We start from the raw sequence: 18788 nt of genomic DNA on the forward strand, positions 1-18788 counted from the left end.
TTTATTGACTTAACCAATCTGTGTATCAAGATGACAGGGAGTGACTATGTGTGTTTGCCATATGAGTTTGATTAAATGTTTGTGACTTTGGGAGGGAGGATGAGTCATCCACTTGTATGCCAGTACTAAAGTTTTAGTTGAGTCAATGAAAATATGTTTGGAAAAAAATGTTTGCAAGCATTTCTATCTCAGATGCCTTGAGAATTTAGTTTTTATTTGGCTACCAAATCGTGTTTGTTCTTGAGGATGACTCCTGACTGATGAAGACTAAATACAGAATGTCATTACTTGTTTGTTTTCTGTATGATACCCCTCTTCCCTTATATAATTCTTTTGCATTTTTTGTTACAATTAAAGTACTGGTCAGGTGTTTCCCAATGAAGAAATGTTAATGAAAGGGAAAAAAAACAGAATTAGTGAGAATAGACGCATGACAAGAAACGCCAGAACTCTTGGCTTTTGCACTCCCCTAAAGACAAGGTCAAATCAAGCAAACTGGATGACTTGCTACAATGACTTTGGCAGTTTGTTCCTCCTCTTATTGATGAAAATTCCTGTGGTTTTGTCTTGTCTGATTACCATTGCACCTATTTAGAAGCTTCACTATTTGCCATTACAAGTACAGACAGCAGAAGAGGTTTGTCTCTTTTATTTATTCTCAAAAAAGAGATTATGTACCTGAAGGGATTCCAAAGTAAAATCTTTAAGTTTTGTTCATCAGTTTCTTTGTAGCCAGTGTTTAAGCTCTAAACTGATGATAAAAGTATTGCTAAAATCTGTCTCTCAATAAAAGGAGGATCCAAACTCACCCAGAAAGGATATCTGTGAGGAATCACAGTATGTACAGTATTCTGTCCCTATTTGTGTAAAATTAGGCTTTTCTCTAACATTCAGAACCTCAGTAAGACAAAAGAGAAAAAGCTTTCTCTGCTCTCTGAGGCTTTTCACTAAAGCTTGGTATTTTCATAAAGACTGAAGACATTCCCTTTTTTCCCCCCGTTTTTCAATAACCATGTTTAAGAAAATAAATTAATTGAATAACAAATATTCATGTAAAAGGTCTGCTGTGAAACTGATGGTCACATAAATGAGAATATTTCCAAATTTGTTGCATTTGACATCTGCTAGATACAGTTTGTGCTTCTCTGCTGGAAAGTGGGATAGGTCTTCCTTTCAAAACTCCTGCATTTTAATCTTTTCATTTCCCAATGTTTAAAAATGCTGTTACAAATCTCTGCCCACTATAGCCTCAAAAATACCTACCCACTGCAAATTAAAACAATACAAGTATTCTTGACCATGTAAATATAATTAATAGTCCATTTTTTACTGAAAGTTACATCTGAGATAACACTATAAATAAAAGTGGTTGTTAGTTTATGGTAATGTTCTTCCTTGTAGCTCTATTCTTTCCAGAGAGAGTAATCAGCCATTGGAATGGGCTGCCCAGAGAGGGGGTGGATTCACCATCCCTGGAGATTTTTAAACACAGATTGGACGTGGCACTGAGTGCCATGATCTGGTAAATGGACTGGAGTTGGACCAAGGGTTGGACTCGATGATCTTGGAGGTCTTTTCCAACCCAATCGCTTCTATGATTCTATCATTCTTTGCAGAGTGGGAAGCATAATTATATGCATACTTGAAAAAAAGCCAGAAGACCTCACTGCAGTCAATTAGTAGGTTTCATGAAGCTACCAATATTGTCAAAAGAAGCATCCCTGTCCTTGACTCTGAACTTATAACTCATTCTTCAGACATTGTAGGGACTTGCAGAGTGTGTGTTCACTCCCACTTCCAGAAGGTGTCTTTTGATCCAATTGCCAGTCATCCAGTCTTTAAAGGTCTTGACCACCATATACTACAAAATAAGAAGTACTTCAATGCCATTATCTGGCTAGATTCAACTGGTGGAAAAGCTGCCAGATTTATTCTGTGTATCCCTGTAAGCTTTGTATTGTTTCAAATAAATGCAGTAGATGCCAACATTGTACACACACTGCTTACCAAACAGAAACTTGTGTAATTTTAAATATTTTGAAGGAAACCTGTAAACTCACTTATGAAATATATCCACATACATGAAATAATAATGTTTGTTTATTTCTTTGTCAACAGATATCTGGTTACATTAAAACTTGATCCATTCAAGTGTGCATGTCCAGAGGTGGCTATACCATCCCTGTCAGTCTAAAACTGGTCCATCTAATTTTTCATGAAAAACTGTTCATGCTTTAATTGGTGGGTTTCTGGTCTACACACAGTGAACAATATTAAATGTTTAAAAGATATTTTCTTATTTGGGAGCAGTTTACCTTTTGAAAAATAATATTTAAAATACTGGAATTGTTTCATTTTAGCAACTGATATTATGCATTATATAACTTATTAAAAATAATATATATATTGTAGTGCTATTAAAAAAACTACTATTGAAATCCTTACAATTTTCCTGCTCTGACTGGTGACTGTATCAGTAGGTTTTATTTTGTTGTTCTAAACAGACCTTCAGTTTCTTAATACTGACACGATATTACAGTTCATATATGCCCTCAATCTAATTTTTTTGTTACAAAAATATAATACACTGAATTTGAAAAAATAATCTAGTTTGTGGTGTGATTAATTTCAAAATCTCATCTCAAAATGGCATTAATTTTTAAGATAAAATATCTAATTAAAGTGAATTCAAGTTGTGTTTCATAAACCCCATAAGGAAATTTTATATTGAAATATGATAGACAATAACTATTTTGGTTTTGACTTTTAAAATGCCATGTGTCTTAAAAAAAAAAGGAATAATGAATTCCTTTTGCTTTCAGAGGAAATAATTTACTAATTTCAGTGATCCAGATGATGGGAATTATTTAAGCGTAACTTTAGGAAGTTCTTTCATGTGTGAGATTTTCTGATTTATTTTAATATGGAAAAAACCCCACAATATTCTTCAGAAACTTGATGGTGTGCAAATATCCTTCTGTGTAATGACAGTAAAAATGCAGAATGACTTCCTGTGCTGAGGGGTCAGTGTGCTTTTACCAGACCCACCCAGGAGTCCCAGGAGGGTCTGGTGTCATTACCCAACACCAGGGTCTGCATATAAAACCAGCTTCTTCTTTAGGAGGATGTTTTCTGTCCCACAAACACAAACTGCCTTCAGACAGTTGGTAAGACCTGCCCCTAGATCTCTCTCTAAGGGCAGAGTTGAGTGTTCTGTGCCTGCTGCAGGCATTGTGATGGTTACCCTAATGAGAGGCACAGAAATGTTTGGTTCTGTGACTGGGAGAAGAATGTGGCTTCTCGAGAGAAGGGTTGTACACCTTCCTCACAGTTGGTCAGTAGCAGTCATTTTTAAAATACTGTCATTCTTCAGTTACTCCTTTATGTAAATCCCTTGAAAAAAATGAAGTTAGAGAGCAAAAAAACGTCAGATCTCTGATGGTGAGGAAAACCACTTGGTGGTGTTTGACCTCCAGCTGAGTAATGCAGAGATTCACCCACAGGAGAGTGGATGACTCCTTGTTCTAAGAGGCAAAAAGCATTGAAGGGATAAAGGATGGCTTGGGTGGCTCAAGTTATTGTTTGGTGCTTCCCATGAGTCCATAAACCTATGGCCTAATTAAACTATGCCTGGTGCATCTTTTTTCCCTCCTGACTGGGACAATATCTTTTGCTGCTGTAATAGTAATCCAGCATCAATGAAAGAAAATGTCAGCCCTTTTCATGGAACTTCCCAGTAGAATTGAACAAACCATAAACAAGGATGCTGGGGAGAGAAATTGAACTTTTAATATATTTAGCAGAGCAGGAGTAAGTACTAATAGTCCTTCTTTTATTAAAACTTACTTAAAAGATCTGTTGAGATTAGCTCAATAGCTTTTCGTTATTGTTTCACAGAGTGAAGCACCAAGTATTTTGACTGCAAGAAAAGGCTGATTCTTTAGAGTCTTACTAAGGGCTCCAAAGCCTTAGTTGTAAGCCAACTAAGTTTTTATTTCTTTCTTACTGATGTCTATTCAGCAAAATTTACAGGTCCACAGAATGGACTTGAGACAATAATTTGAAAAATTATGCGAAGACTTAAGGTTTATGTCCTTCTGGCTTTCTGAATTGTACCTTATCTTTTCATTTTTTTTTTTAGTAGTCAGTCTGTAGTCTGAGGTGCTGGTCAAACTGCAGGGCACCTCTGGCTCTTTGTTCCCCAGACCTGCATGCTGAAAGCACAGATGGGATGCAGTGCAGTTCCCTTCCAGGCTCTGCAGTCCAGGTTTCCTGTCCCCCATGGAAACAAAGGTCTTGTCCCAAACCAAGATCTCAGTTATTTACCTGTCCTGAGAGTCAAAAGGACACTGGTGTCCACTGGTTCTGTTGTAAACTGATCTTTCCTATTTAAACCTACTATAACCTTAAATCTTTTGTCTAGTGCCATAATGAACCTTGAATTCCCAGTTTATACAGTGCCTTTTCTCTTTTGACTTCAACTCTCTCTCTCTCCATCTGTTGAAAGTTTCAGTTGCTTGATTGTCCATATGAACTGATAATAATCAGCCAATAACACTGTAAAATGCAGAAGTAACATACAACCTGTCTTATTGTAATAACCTTTTAACAGTCTAGTCTGCCTTAAATGAAAAGTGTAATCTAGGTGCTTACTCATCTTCAAAGGAAAATGAAGTCAGAGACCTCTTCCTCAGCTAAGTTTTTACCCTTTGTAATTTTCCTGAAAAAAAGCAAAAATATACCTATTACATGACATTTTTCTAAAACAGAAACATATTTATGCATGTTAAAGAACCTCAAATAATAGTTGTGTTTCATTCTTCTGTTATCATGTATTTTGCTGGAGTTGTTATTATGGACTCATTGTTTGAAATTTAGAATCATAGAATCATAGAATCGATTGGGTTGGAAAAGACCTCCAAGATCATCGAGTCCAACCCTTGGTCCAACTCCAGTCCATTTACCAGATCATGGCACTCAGTGCCACGTCCAATCTGTGTTTAAAAATCTCCAGGGATGGTGAATCCACCACCTCTCTGGGCAGCCCATTCCAATCCCTGAGCACTCTCTCTGCAAAGAATTTTTTTCTGATCTCCAACTTAAATTTCCCCTGGCAGAGCTTGAGCCCATCGTGCCCCCTTGTCCTATTGCTGAGTGCCTGGGAGAAGAGACCAACCTCCACCTGGCCAGAACTTCCCTTCAGGTAGTTCTAGACAGTGCTGAGGTCACCTCTGAGCCTCCTCTTCTCCAGGCTAAACACCCCCAGCTCCCTCAGCCTCTCCCCATAGGGCTTGTGCTCCAGTCCCTTCACCAGCCTTGTTGCTCTTCTCTGGACTCGCTCCAGCACCTCAATGTCCTTTCTGAACTGAGGGGCCCAGAACTGAACACAACACTCAAGGTGTGGCCTCACCAATGCAGAGTACAGGGGAAGGATCACTGCCCTGGGCCTGCTGGCCACGCTATTTTTGATCCAGGACAGGATCCCATTGGCCTTCTTGGCCACCTGGGCACACTGTTGGCTCATGTTGAGCTTCCTGTCATTTAGTACTCCAAGGTCCCTTTCTGCCTGGCTGCTCTCCAGCCACTCTGGGCCCAGCCTGGAGCGCTGCAGGGGGTTGTTGTGGCCAAAGTGCAGGACCTGCACTTGGCCTTGTTGAACTTCATCCCATTGGAATCAGCCCATCTCTCAAGTCTATCCAGATCCCTCTGCAGAGCCCTCCTGCCTTCCAGCAGGTCGACACTCCCTCCCAACTTGGTGTCATCAGCAAATTTGCTGATGATGGACTCAATCCCCTCAATTTTGAGTGCTTTTGAGTGTTTTCCACCCTTGTTACTTGTGGGAGAAAATTTATGTCTTTTAAGCTCAGCTGGTAACTAAATATAACTCCAAAATCCCCCTGCTCCTGGTGGAATGGGGAACTAGTAGTTTGAGATAAAAAGGGTTTAATAACTGAAACAAAGTAAACAGAAAAAAAAATAATAATAAAAAAATAAAAACCATAAATAGATAAATAAAAGCCAAGAAAATAAAATCATGCACAACACAGCTGCTCCCCTCACCCACTGACAGTTGCTAAACCCCATTCCCCTGGTCTAGGAGTAGGTGGGATTGGTTGAGTGTGTAGATGGTCTGTGTGGTGCTTTGTTGACAACTGGGCTTAAACCACAACAGTCCTTTTTGATGCCCGTTTTGGGCCCGATGTGCCAGGTCCTTGAATCCACAGAGTCCAGAAAAGCTGGTTATCCCTCTTCTCCACCTGACTGCAGGCAGGGTCTCTCTAATGCTGTTCACACGATTCCCCACTTCATTATTATAGAAATGGCCCAGAACTTCTTTCCACAGAGGCAGTAGTACAATCAGCCCTTTCATTCTGCTTGGGAAACTTTGCTGGAGACTGGGACAAAAACTTTCCTGAAAGAACCCCTATTTGTGATTTCCTTTCCCCGTCATTCCCACACTCATGCCTCTAGGGTAAAGGGATGTTTTCAATCCCCTTCCTCATGTCCTCTTCGTGGTTCCACTTAAATCTTGAAACTTAATTCTCTTCTCTTCTCTTTCTTCTCTTTCTTCTCTTTCTTCTCTTTCTTCTCTTTCTTCTCCCCTCCCCTCCCCTCCCCTCCCCTCCCCTCCCCTCCCCTCCCCTCCCCTCCCCTCCCCTCCCCTCTCCTCTCCTCCCCTCCCCTCCCCTCCCCTCCCCTCCCCTCCCCTCCCCTCTCCTCTCCTCTCCTCTCCTCTCCTCTCCTCTCCTCTCCTCTCCTCTCCTCTCCTCTCCTCTCCTCTCCTCTCCTCTCCTCTCCTCTCCTCTCCTCTCCTCTCCTCTCCTCTCCTCTCCTCTCCTCTCCTCTCCTCTCCTCTCCTCTCCTCTCCTCTCCTCTCCTCTCCTCTCCTCTCCTCTCCTCTCCTCTCCTCTCCTCTCCTCTCCTCTCCTCTCCTCTCCTCTCCTCTCCTCTCCTCTCCTCTCCTCTCCTCTCCTCTCCTCTCCTCTCCTCTCCTCTCCTCTCCCCTCCCCTCCCCTCCCCTCCCCTCCCCTCCCCTCCCCTCCCCTCCCCTCCCCTCCCCTCCCCTCCTCTCCCCTCCCCCTCCCCCTCCCCCTCCCCCTCCCCTTCCCCCTCCCCTCTCCCCTCCCCTCCCCTCCCTAGATTGATTTCAACATTACCTTTCTGAATAGCTTAAATGCTGTAAAAAGGAGGAAAGACAGAGACATAGGCAGTTATGAAGGGTAGTGCTGTTTTTCCTGTGTGATATAAACCAATATAATTGTACTCTGTTATCAATATGTCATTGTGCTCAAATTCCCAGAGGAAGTAACCTTATGGGCACAACTCTTTCATAATGTTACAGAAGGGCCTATTGAACACTTCAGTTTTCTAAAGAATGTTAAAATGCTCCCTCAGAGGGCACAGATCTTGTGCTTCCCCTTTGCAAAAGTGACTTTTGTTCTGCAAGACACAATAAGGTCTCTCTGATTTAGTTGTATGTTTTAATGTTAAATTTGTCCAACAACTCAAGGAATCCTGTATGTGACTTGACTTGTGTAATGGCACATAATTTTTCATAGCATAGTTAAGAACATTTTTATTAAGCTCTTTCTCATACTAAATGTGAGGCAGGAAATAGAGTTGCTGAGTATTATTACTCAAACATAATTCAAGAGGGTGATCAGTGTGAGTAAATCATATGTGAATTTATTCAGTATGAGTTCTCAGATATTTTAGGTGAGTGGCAGCGTGTGTGTTAACTAGAAATTAGCTTAGATGGAATGAGTTGTGCATGGTGTGAAAACTGGCTTGAAAAGAAGGATTCTCAGTGCTATAGAACATTTGTGATGTTTGGGGGTTTTTTTATTACATGAAACAGAACCAAAATCTTACCAAAAACTAAAAGAAAGACTGAAAGGAGCTCTTTCCTTAGAAAAGCAATCTGAGAGAAAGGAAGATGGAATCATGGTAGAGTGGCTACTAGCGCTGAAGTCTGTGCTGTACTCATTATATGTACTGATTAAGGGAAAAGTTAGTTTAGCACTGGAAACTGTCCTTAATTCTGTCCTCTGTTTAAGAAACCTTCCGAAAGAATTGGTAGTTTATAACAAAATATGGTTTTCATAAAATTCCCAGCTAGCTCTGATGAGTGTTGCAGTGAGTACCAGAACAACATTTCTGACAAGAAAACAAATGTTTTCTGTGTAATATGGATTCCTAATTCTATGCTGCTCTGTGGTAAAAGTGGAAGGTGTTCAATGTAGGTCAGCATGGTGTCAATTCTAGCAAATTAAAGTACAGATGTTTCCTCTCAAATCAATCAAAGCATCTGTCAAACTTCACAGATTCGAAGTGATGGGAACATGTGAATCTACTTGGCACTGCACAAAATAATCACTGTTTTTTACTGTGGCTCTTAATGGCTCTCATACATACAAAAAGATTTCAAAATCGATGAGTGCACATAAAACTAGTGCAGTGACTAAACTATACAAAATTATATTTCTATATTTTTAATGCATTATTAAAGCATAGATCAGAAAGCTGGCTTGAATTTTAGAAAGAGTGAACCATTTTTATCATTGTTGTATGAGGGAACATCTCCAGTGCTTCCTTTCATCTCTCACTGATGCTGTGTACAGAATGTGAGCTCTATTTTAGCCGGTTAAAGTAGTGAGGCTCTGATTTGGTACAATTCCATGTCCTATTAACATAAATATGTTTCTAAGATCCTCAGTAGAATAAGTGTAAAACTTACCTCCCTCTGTGTAATTTCTTGTTTGTTTCTCCCACATGAAGTAGCACCTATTAGGCACTTTAATTTTACATCACTTCCTGCCTGTTTGTGGTTTCAGTGTTTCTTTCCTTTTTTTTTTTTTGTTGCTGTTTGTTTGTTTGTTTGCTTGGTTGATTTTTTTAAAATTTATTTATTTTTTTTGTTTCAAATTATTTTTCCATTTTTTTCCCTGATTTCAACCTTGACTGCGAAGGCTAATTTGTGTTCTAGAATTATTAGTATTTATTTCTGCCTTATTTGTTTGAAGTAGTGGTATGTATTTCAAATAAGCACATCTCTCTTAAATATTAGAAACCTGTTTAAAACAGATATGTGTGAAATAATCCCAGGAATTTAGTTGTAAATCTCCAGTATTTCCTTTCATCTCTCACTGATGCTGTGTACAGAATGTGAGCTCTATTTTAGCCAGTTAAAGTAGTGAGGCTCTGATTTGGTACAATTCCATGTCCTATTAACATAAATATGTTTCTAAGATCCTCAGTAGAATAAGCATAAAACTTACCTCCCTCTGTGTAATTTCATGTTTGTTTCTCCCACATGAAGTAGCACCTATTGGGCACTTTAATTTTACATCACTTCCTGCCTGTTTGTGGTTTCATTGTTTCTTTCCTTTTTTTTTTGTTGCTGTTTGTTTGTTTGCTTGGTTGATTTTTTTTTTAATTTTTTTGTTTGTTTGTTTCAAATTATTTTTCCATTTTTTTTCCTGATTTTCACCTTAACTGCGAAGGCTAATTTGTGTTCTACAATTATTAGTATTTATTTCTGCCTTATTTGTTTGAAGTAATGGTATGTATTTCAAATAAGCACATCTCTCTTAAATATTAGAAACCTGTTTGAAACAGATGTGTGTGAAATAATCCCAGGAATTTAGTTGTATTTTCCTCTCTTACTTTGAGTCATGCCCTTTATTTTTTGTGTGTGTATGTTTGAACTAACTAGAAACATTGTTTCATTTCAGTTTGGAAGACGTTACATTGAAGACCTTTTTAATGATTTTCGAGATGGAAGGAGACTTCTGGAGCTCCTGGAATGCCTTACAGGACAAAAACTTGTATGTGTTTTTATATGTATTTACTCTAAATGGAAGTCTTGATGTTGTCATAAGTGTAGTAAGTGACATTAATCGATTTCTGCTATTGATGAGGTTCTGTGGAAACTGTTTTTAGGGGTCTGGATAAGTTTGATGTTATTTGAAATTGAGGAAACGTGACTGAGAGCTGTTTCAGACAGTGACTCTTTGCTAGGCATATGTTTGAAATGAAAATACTTTGTTGTATGCACTTAAGGAAGTGGGGCCAAGAGAAAGAAGACTGAAGCAGGGTTTATTTAGATATCTCGATTTTAGCTGGAATAGAACTTAATGTGTAGAATTAGAATGTTTTCCTAATCACTTTCCTATGTACAGTCCTTGTACTGGAGTTGCACTTGCCTGAAAAGAGAGAACTGCTTGCTCTCATCAGCCTGGAAATTCTAAAGTGACATATCACATATTTTTGAATGTCCTCTCTTGTGTTCCTGGTTGGACTTTGTAAGCTCAGTGTCTTTCTCTGAAACTTTCACATAAACAACAAGTGAAGCAGCCTGGCAGTTTGAGAATCAAAATCTAGAGATAATATATTTGTAAATAAATATTGAACAGGCTGGTGATTATCTGTTTAGTTGCCATAGTAATGATCCTAAATTGCCATGAAGAAGACAACTAATCATTATAAATAGAATCTGGAATTATCTGATTTTTATATTCCTTTCAATGATTCATTCACTGAGAAGTGTCAAGGTACCAAATTACCTTCCAAATGAGGATCCAGTTTGTTTCACAATTGACTTTATTTCACATTGAGAAGCTGCATAAGCCCCACCTATGGTAATAGTCTTCTATCATAAAGTTATGAAATAGCAAACCACAGGTGTAGTATAAGAATTGAGATACCTATAATGTACTCTAGATTCTGATTTTGGACAATCAAATTTGATTTACTTTCTTTGTAGGCAAAAGAAAAGGGCGCCACAAGAGTTCATGCTCTGAACAATGTCAACAAAGCACTCCAGGTTTTGCAGAGAAATAATGTAAGTATTCTGCCAGACAGGCTCAGAAAATTCTATGGACAGCACAGAAAATGCTTTGTAGGTGTTCCATCAGCCTTTGGTCTTTAGTATACAAGTTCTGGAGTCAAGGCAGTTTTATTGATGTGACTTTGTCATCTGGCATCAGGGGAAATGCATTTTAAAAAGTTTGAAATCCTCTTCCAGCAAGTTTTGAATAATACCTCTATAATGGATGCTATCTGGAGATAGATCAACCTGCAGGATTTTATTCTCATGCATGTTGCTTGAAATAGATTTTTTAAAAGTTAATTCCAAGAAGTCAGCCCCAGTTGGTTACAGGGTGCTATCTCTCAAAATATCTACTCGCGATCTCTGACAATGATGATGTCTGATAAAACCAAGGCTTTTCCTACAATAATTTCTTTTTTCTAAAATTTCAGAGATATCTTTTCCTCATTGTTCAAAACATTAATCATATCAAAGCCACTTTCAGTTCTACTCCATGAAGACTGACTTTTCAAGCCACTATCCTTTGCATTATGGAGTAAATATTCTCATAGTGTCTTCCTCATGCCAGCATTCTAATGGACCCATAACTTTAGCAGACACTTCCAGGGGCCAACTAAGCTTATCATTTAGCCACCTTAAGAATAAATTCAAATAAATTATAACATCTACTTAAACTGAAGAGTAAGAGTTGACAGAACAAAAATAATATATTCTGTGCTGCATATTATATTGGATTTCTTGACAGCTGCAGTATGTCACTAAACATGCTTGAGTTCAACTGCTGAATAAAGCTATTTATTTTATAAATTTAAGGTAATCCATCTAAAGATTTGTGCATAAATGAAAGTGACCTTATAAGATTTGCACAAAGACCTCCAGCTTGATTTTTGTTTTAATTTAGTGGAATTTGTTGTAAATAAATAGAAAGGAAAGCTTCTAGTTATTCAAAATCTGCAACATAAAACCTTATTGGAAAAAAATCATCACTACATTATTTCACAGTATACAGGAAGGTTTTGCTTACATACCTGGTTACAAATGTTCATAGCAAATGCTTTCTGAAGTATTTGTAATAATGACCTATACACAGATGCATTGAAATAATAATTAAAAAAAGAGCCTATTTGGAGGGTGCAAGACCTTTAATCAATCTGCAGATGTAACTTTTTAATTTCAAATAACTTCAGAAACACATAGAAATATGCAAACTGTAGTTTGTGAAGGAATGGGGTACTTTTCCATATAAACATCAGTTAAGCTCATGACATCCGATCCCGTCAGATCTCGGAGGCTCAGCAGGGTCAGCCCTGGATTAGTACTTGGATGGGAGACCTCCTGGGAAATGCCGGGTGCTGTAGGTTCTAGTCCTGAGGACTTCACTGGCACTGTCCAAGCTCGCTCGGCCGTGGCAGATGAACCTCAGGACTGAAACGGTGGGGCCAGTTCTGTGCAGGCTGAGCCTCACCTGAAATCCACTGCGCAGGCTGGAAGGGCACACCCACGTGGGGACAGCCCTGCCCAAATCTGCGTTCCCGAAGTTTGGCCATACATACATCATGAAAAATTGCATCTTTAAAACACTGTGATTGCAAATTTGAGAGTCATAGTTATATCCAAAATACAGGACTTAGCTCCTAATGTCTTGCACTGACATCCCTGGATTTGGCTTCCTTATTTAGATAGCATAAAAAATGGGAGAGAGTGAAGGATCATTTCACATATGCAAGAAAGAGCATTCCAGTGTGGTAATGCTGATGCATTATGGAATTTTAAATGTATGATGTAACTATGGGAAACAACATTACTGGATGAATTAATGTGGGTAAAACTTGTTTAGATGAGAATTTCTGCTTTATCTGTATTTCAGAACATATATTGACTTTCCTTATTCATTATAGAATTTAATAAAGGAAAAATAAGTTCTATTTTATCTAAATATGTAGAACAGTATCTTGGATTTGTAGGTGCTTACACTGTCTATATGTGTGTGTGTGACTTTCAGAAAATTGTGTTATGTCAGGAAGAATGAATCATAGTACAGGAGTTTTTCTGTCTCCCATCAGTTTTGTGATTTCTAACTGTTGAGGCTTAATATAAAAGGTGTTTGAGTCATTATTAACTGTTACTTTTAATTCTGTGTTTTCACAACCTGCTATAACTGGAATAATTGGAACTCCAGATCACTGCTGGCTTTTTTCCAGAACATTAATTGTGCCATTTATAAAACATGAGAAATTTCCCCTCGCCCATCCCTCCCTCCGCCTCCAACCTCTCCTGCTTTTTAGTATTCTTATACAATTATTTTTTTTTTTCTATTTTAGGTTGATTTGGTAAATATAGGAAGCTCAGACATTGTGGATGGCAACCATAAGCTGACCCTTGGTTTGATCTGGAATATAATCCTCCATTGGCAGGTGAGTGATTCTGCTCCTTACTTTCCATGAAGTGCTTCTATTCCCCTGATCTCGTCCCCATTATTATCCAGCAACAACCTGCAAACTAAAAGTAGTACTTAAAATGTGCTAAATCAGCAAGTTTTATGGCAGTGTGTTTACATATTATATAGGGTATTAAGAATATTAAGAAGATAACATAGTTTTTAAAGCATTAGCAGAAGCTCTTTTGACTGTAATTTCACAGTCAGATATTGCAAGATGATATATATATAACAGTTATCCTAAGAAAAAAACAAATAGGCAAAACCAATGTGGATATGTAGCTTTTATAGTCACTTTTATTTTTAGTGTCTTAGAAAGAGTGACTTCTGTATTTCAATGAAATAATCACATTTGTTGCTTTTTGCTGCTGACCCATCCTGCCAAGAATTATTTTTAGAACACTAAAAAGCTGTGATGCAGCCAATTTATTGAAGCAGATGTGGCTCATTTATCTTCCTTTGTCTTTAGAGGAAAGGAGTGATTATGATATGGATCTTGTAAGAAAAACAATGTGGTAGATGAGGACACTTAAGTAAACAATTCTGAGAGCAGTAAAAACAAAATTCAAAAGAAGTAGCATGCAGATTGTCATGGGTTGAGCTGGCAAAACACCAACTGTCCAGGACAGAGAGAAAAGGGTTCCTCCTCCCCCCAGCCAACTAAGATGCTCAGATGCTCAGAGTCTGTGTTTTTATGAATTTGGGCTAAGAGTGTCCATTCATGTTGACTGTGTTCCCCAAGCCATAAGCTACAAGTTCTTCACAGTACTACAATAAAAAATGGTGAAAAAAGAAATTTAGAAGACTATATTAAAAACTAAACACTCCTATCAGAAGTCACATGTCCATCATTCACTGAAGTAGGGAATACTTTAATGCAAATCTACAGGACCTGTAGTGAAGTCAAAAGAGAAAAGCCGTAAATAGTTAACTTGCTGTCTTGGTTTGAGATAAGCAACTGCCAACCCCCCCAAGCACAGAGAGAAAAGCCTCCCTCCTAACACCAGGGAAAGGGAGGAAAAGAGGGGAAAGAAAAAAAACCACTTCAAATGGCATTTATACTAAAACTGCATATATTTTTCACAGAAAGAAAGAGACAATTAGAAGAGAGTACAAATATTCACTCACACAAGTCTGCAACAACAAGTTCCCCACCTCAACTTCTTAACGAACACACAAATTCTACTGTCCTAACTACACATTACTTAAGAAAAGACTTATTCCCCAGGGAGACAAACCCAAGTAGAAAGGAGAGACCCAGAACAACACATTTTACTTTCCTGAGGTACCCTGTGAGCCAGTGGTGGGCCTGGTCCTCTCCATCCCCCCTGGGACAGCATTGTGTGTCCTCCCAAGAGGAGGGCTGAGAAGCCACTGCCTTAACCACTCCCACACTGGTTCCTACTGCCCTGGAGATGATGTCATAGTGTGGTATGGAATACAAAATTACTGGCTAGAAGAGGTCAGCTGTTAGCTCAGCCCAGCTCAAGTCAGCTGACAGCTTCAGCCTAGTCCAGACTTCAGAGCCCAAATCTAGGCCCACCTAGGTGAACCCATAACACTTGCTTCTTCCTTTGTCTCCCAATTCAATATTCCTAGTTTAATTGCATAAAACTGTGCTAAATTACTTATCAAGAACAGATGGAGTATGATACCTAGCTGTGCAATTGTTTCCAATAATCTTTGAATCACTGTGTTTTAATCTGTATGAATTATGAACTGACATGACTGTTAATATTCAAATTAATATTTTGACTTTTTCCTATTTTATCCAGAATCAAAGTGCTGAAGGTGTGCTTTGTTATTGGCTGTGTACTTAGTAATTTCTTTTCCCATCATTCCTCCTCACACATACTTGCACACACACAGAAGACAATGCTCTGGTATAGTCTGCTGACCTTTTTGGCAGCAGGCATGTGCTCTCAGAGTGCCTCTTGCAGTACACAGCTAGTTCTTTTCAGGCTTCCTCTTCAGCATAGTAATAACAGTGGCATCAGCTGTGATGTTACCCAGGGCTTCAGCCTGAACCACCCACGTATCAAAAGTCCAAGAATCATATTTACAAAGCATCAGTTAAACCTGTGATACTTTCTCAACATATCCGTAATGATTCAGTCCATGTATCATCTGTACTTTGTGTTTCAGTTTGTTTTATTCATGAACTACTGAAAGGAAGTGACCTGCATATTCTGGACTTATCTTTTTATTCAGAATTTTTGCAAATAAATTTCTAATTTATCTAGAATTCAATTTCAAATAATACCCCTGTTGCTGTTGCATAATGGTGAACATTTTTTAAAAAATAATATAAAGACAGATTTGTATTTGGGCTTTTCTCTTTAAAAAAGAGGAAAATAACCCTTAGGAACTGTTGGTTTGCTGCCTGTTTTCCTCAAAGTATGGGAACGGTTCAAAGTAAATTTGCTTGTTTACAGCTCTGTGGAGAAAGGTTGTGCTTTTCCTAATTTTCTTTCAAGTTTTGAAGTATTTTTCATGGTCTAGAATGTTTGTGATTGTTCTGCCCTGTTTATAGGTTGGTGTGGTCTTCCCCACTGACAGCACTTCTGGTGAGACAAGGCTGTAGGTTTCTTAAGCCTGGATGCTTTTCCTGTTGCTTCCAGTTTGCCTGTCACAGATTGTCCCTGGAAATGAGCAGCTGGAAGCATGGGAAGCTGTTCATACAGAGTCAGGACCACCAAACTTATCTGCCAGTTGCATTCAGTTTGGTAAAATACCTCAATCTCAGTGATAACTTATCAAGGTTGCTATATTTATTTGTAGTCTGTGGAAGGAAAAAAAAAAAGTACACAGGCTACTTGCTGTAATACTGGTGTAGTTTGTGTTTGATGGTACAATCCTGCTTTGGCAGATCCTTTCACATTCTGATCTAGAGGAAGTTTATCTGCCTGCATGATAAAACCCAAATGTTGTGTGGCAGTTATGTTGCTGCAGATAACAGGCAAGAAGTTTGGGGTTTTTTTCTCCCCAGTTTCACATCTTGCAGCCAGAACCACATAAACTGTACTTACATATGACAACTCCACAGTCTCTTACAAAACTGTCAATCTCTTTGTGTAAAAGATTAAAAAATAGTAGAAGAAAGGCACATGACAGGACAGCACCAGTCCAAGTGGATATCAGCAGTCCCACTGAGGGGAAGCAGTGGTAGAGGCATTGCAGCAGACACGATTTGACTCACTCTTGCCATTCTGATTTCTGCTCAGTAGAAATATCATGTCTTTCTGTGTCCCCTGTGGTGATTGTGTCCTTCCTTATCTAGCCTGTTTTTTCAGATTATTATTAAGTTTCCCTGAGACTGAACCATCCTTCCAAGTTGAACACCTGCAGCCAAAGCTCTTTATGGTACTGAATCCATCAGATTTTCTATTTCCTTGAGGCTGCTGCCCTCTTTCTCACAGCTCTGTGATCCCAGCATCTCTTCAGCATTAACATTTGAGTAAAAACAGAGGAAAACTTTTTATTTCCTAACTGTTATATTCAACCAACTCACTGAAGAGTGGAAAAAACATTCTATATTGCAGTGTGTAAGTTCTTTTGTTATGTTTCTAGGAACAAACTTATTTTCATGTAAAGCATCAAAGAAAGCTGCTAGCAAAATATCTTTAGTGAGAGTCATGGGCCAAAACTTGACTTTCTTTAGAAAAAAATAGCAAAAGAATAGACATATACAGAAGGCAGATATTTCAGAGAAGTACATTTCAACAGTCTATCAGCCTCATTTGGGTCTTACTAAAAGCACCGAGGTTATTGTGCCCTTGTTGCAGAATGGGTATTTCAACAGGAATTACCATTTCATTTTATTTTGAATTTTGACTTTGGACATAAAATATTAATAATTCTGTCAATCCACTTTGAATCAATGAGGAAAGAATATCCTTTGGTAGATTCTTGTTCTATGAAAATGTTCTTGAAAGTGTTTTTTTCAAATGTGTTTTGAAATATTTTAGTGGTGCTAGCTGTAAAAAAGTACTCTATGCAGTCAGAATACCCCAAATATAGCAAGTAAAAAATACTTAGTCATTTTGTCAGGGAGCTATAAGTTTCCCATTTGATTGAGAAAAATGAAAAATTCTTGCTTTGAGAAAAGTTTCCTTTTTAGATTACCTTTTTCCCTCCTGCTATTCCAGGGTCTGGCATCCTTAAACCAAGTGACAGTCTGTCCTGGGTTGAGCTGGCAAAGCACCAGCTGTCCAGGACAGGGTGAAAAGGGTCCCTCCTCCCCCCAACCAGCCAAGGGAAAAAGAAGAGGGAGAGGGAAAAAAAAACCCTTCAGACCAGGTTTATGCTGAAACTAATTACATATATTTATACAGAGAAGATAAAACTAAGAGGGAACTACAATATAACACACACTTACACAAGTTATGCATATATAACAAGGAATAACTCCCCACTCCCCAATTAATACAAAGCCCATTACTCTGAATTCATAAGCTCTCCAAAAGACACTCAGAAAGAAATAGAAAGTATAACAACAAAATATCTTTACTTCCCTGAATGCAAACAAAATGCAAGCAGAGGCAGCAAGAGCAGGGCCCAGCATAGTAGAGGAGCTGCTGGATGTCCTTCTCTTAGTGCAGCCATGATGGAACTGCCCAAGCCACTCCCACACACTGGATTTTACACCCTTTGAGATGATGTAGTATGGTTTGGAATACATTATTATTGGCTGGAAGAAGTCAGCTGTGAGCTGGCTCAGCCCAGCTCAAGTCATCTGACAATTTCAAGCCTAATCTGAACTTTAAAGCCTGACTTCTTGGCCTACTTGGCTAAACCCATAACACAGTCTTACAAAATGTTACATGCTCAAGTGTTGGTTTTAAATTAAAAAGATGCAGTGAGAGGCTTAGGTGGTGCCATGTTCCTGGTCATCTTACACACACAGCTATGCACACACAGACTCCAGGACATGGTTCAGCAGTGGGAAGATCAGAGATCCACGGCTGCTGTTAGCCAGGGCTGGCTGTGCTGCTCTGGCTGCTGCTTTGTGTTGTCACAAGAATAGCTGCGCTCCCAGTCTGTTCACAGCTTTCCATTTGCCACATTGGCAGTTCAGAAACTCTCTTGGTGATGTCTGTGTTGCCCTTTTCCCCTGTTCTGTCAAAACTTAATCTTTTCTTACTGCTGTAGCATATGTCCATTCCCCAGGAAGAGCAAGTATGTCTGTTCTGGAAGTCAGAGTTTCCTACACCTTAAAGCTTAAAGTGTTTTGTCCTGCCATGAAATACTGCATTAGAAAGGAGAAGTAACAAAAAAATGAGTATCAGAGGTCAACCCATCATCTGACAGCAAGAGGCAGAGCCTTTGAAATGGCTGTAGTTTTGAGCCTGGAAGCTGGAAGAGTTTATCTATCCCAAAGCTCTTAAGGCTGACACGAGCACATCTCTGTGAACTACTTTCTCAACCCTCCATCCTAACTGAGAAGCCTTCAAAAAGCTTCCTTCTAGCCCAGATGTCTGGCAGTGTTTTTCTGCTCAGCTGCTGCTCTTGCTTCAGGAC

The 18788-nt window shown here is 38.8% G+C and overlaps 1 protein-coding gene across 9 annotated transcripts in view; it reads left to right on the forward strand.

Moving 5' to 3' along the window:
• The window catches only part of DMD (dystrophin), a 1187916-nt gene that overhangs the window by 274942 nt on the left and 894186 nt on the right, over nt 1-18788 (forward strand). For all 9 annotated transcript variants that reach the window (XM_071568723.1, XM_071569521.1, XM_071566241.1 and 6 more), the window contains exons 3-5: nt 9735-9827; nt 10766-10843; nt 13153-13245. In XM_071568723.1, the coding sequence (XP_071424824.1) occupies nt 9735-9827; nt 10766-10843; nt 13153-13245 (264 nt within the window). The remainder of the gene's footprint in view (nt 1-9734; nt 9828-10765; nt 10844-13152; nt 13246-18788) is intronic.

This window comes from Pithys albifrons, chromosome 1 (genome assembly GCF_047495875.1).
Source record: "Pithys albifrons albifrons isolate INPA30051 chromosome 1, PitAlb_v1, whole genome shotgun sequence".
NCBI lineage: Eukaryota > Metazoa > Chordata > Aves > Passeriformes > Thamnophilidae > Pithys > Pithys albifrons.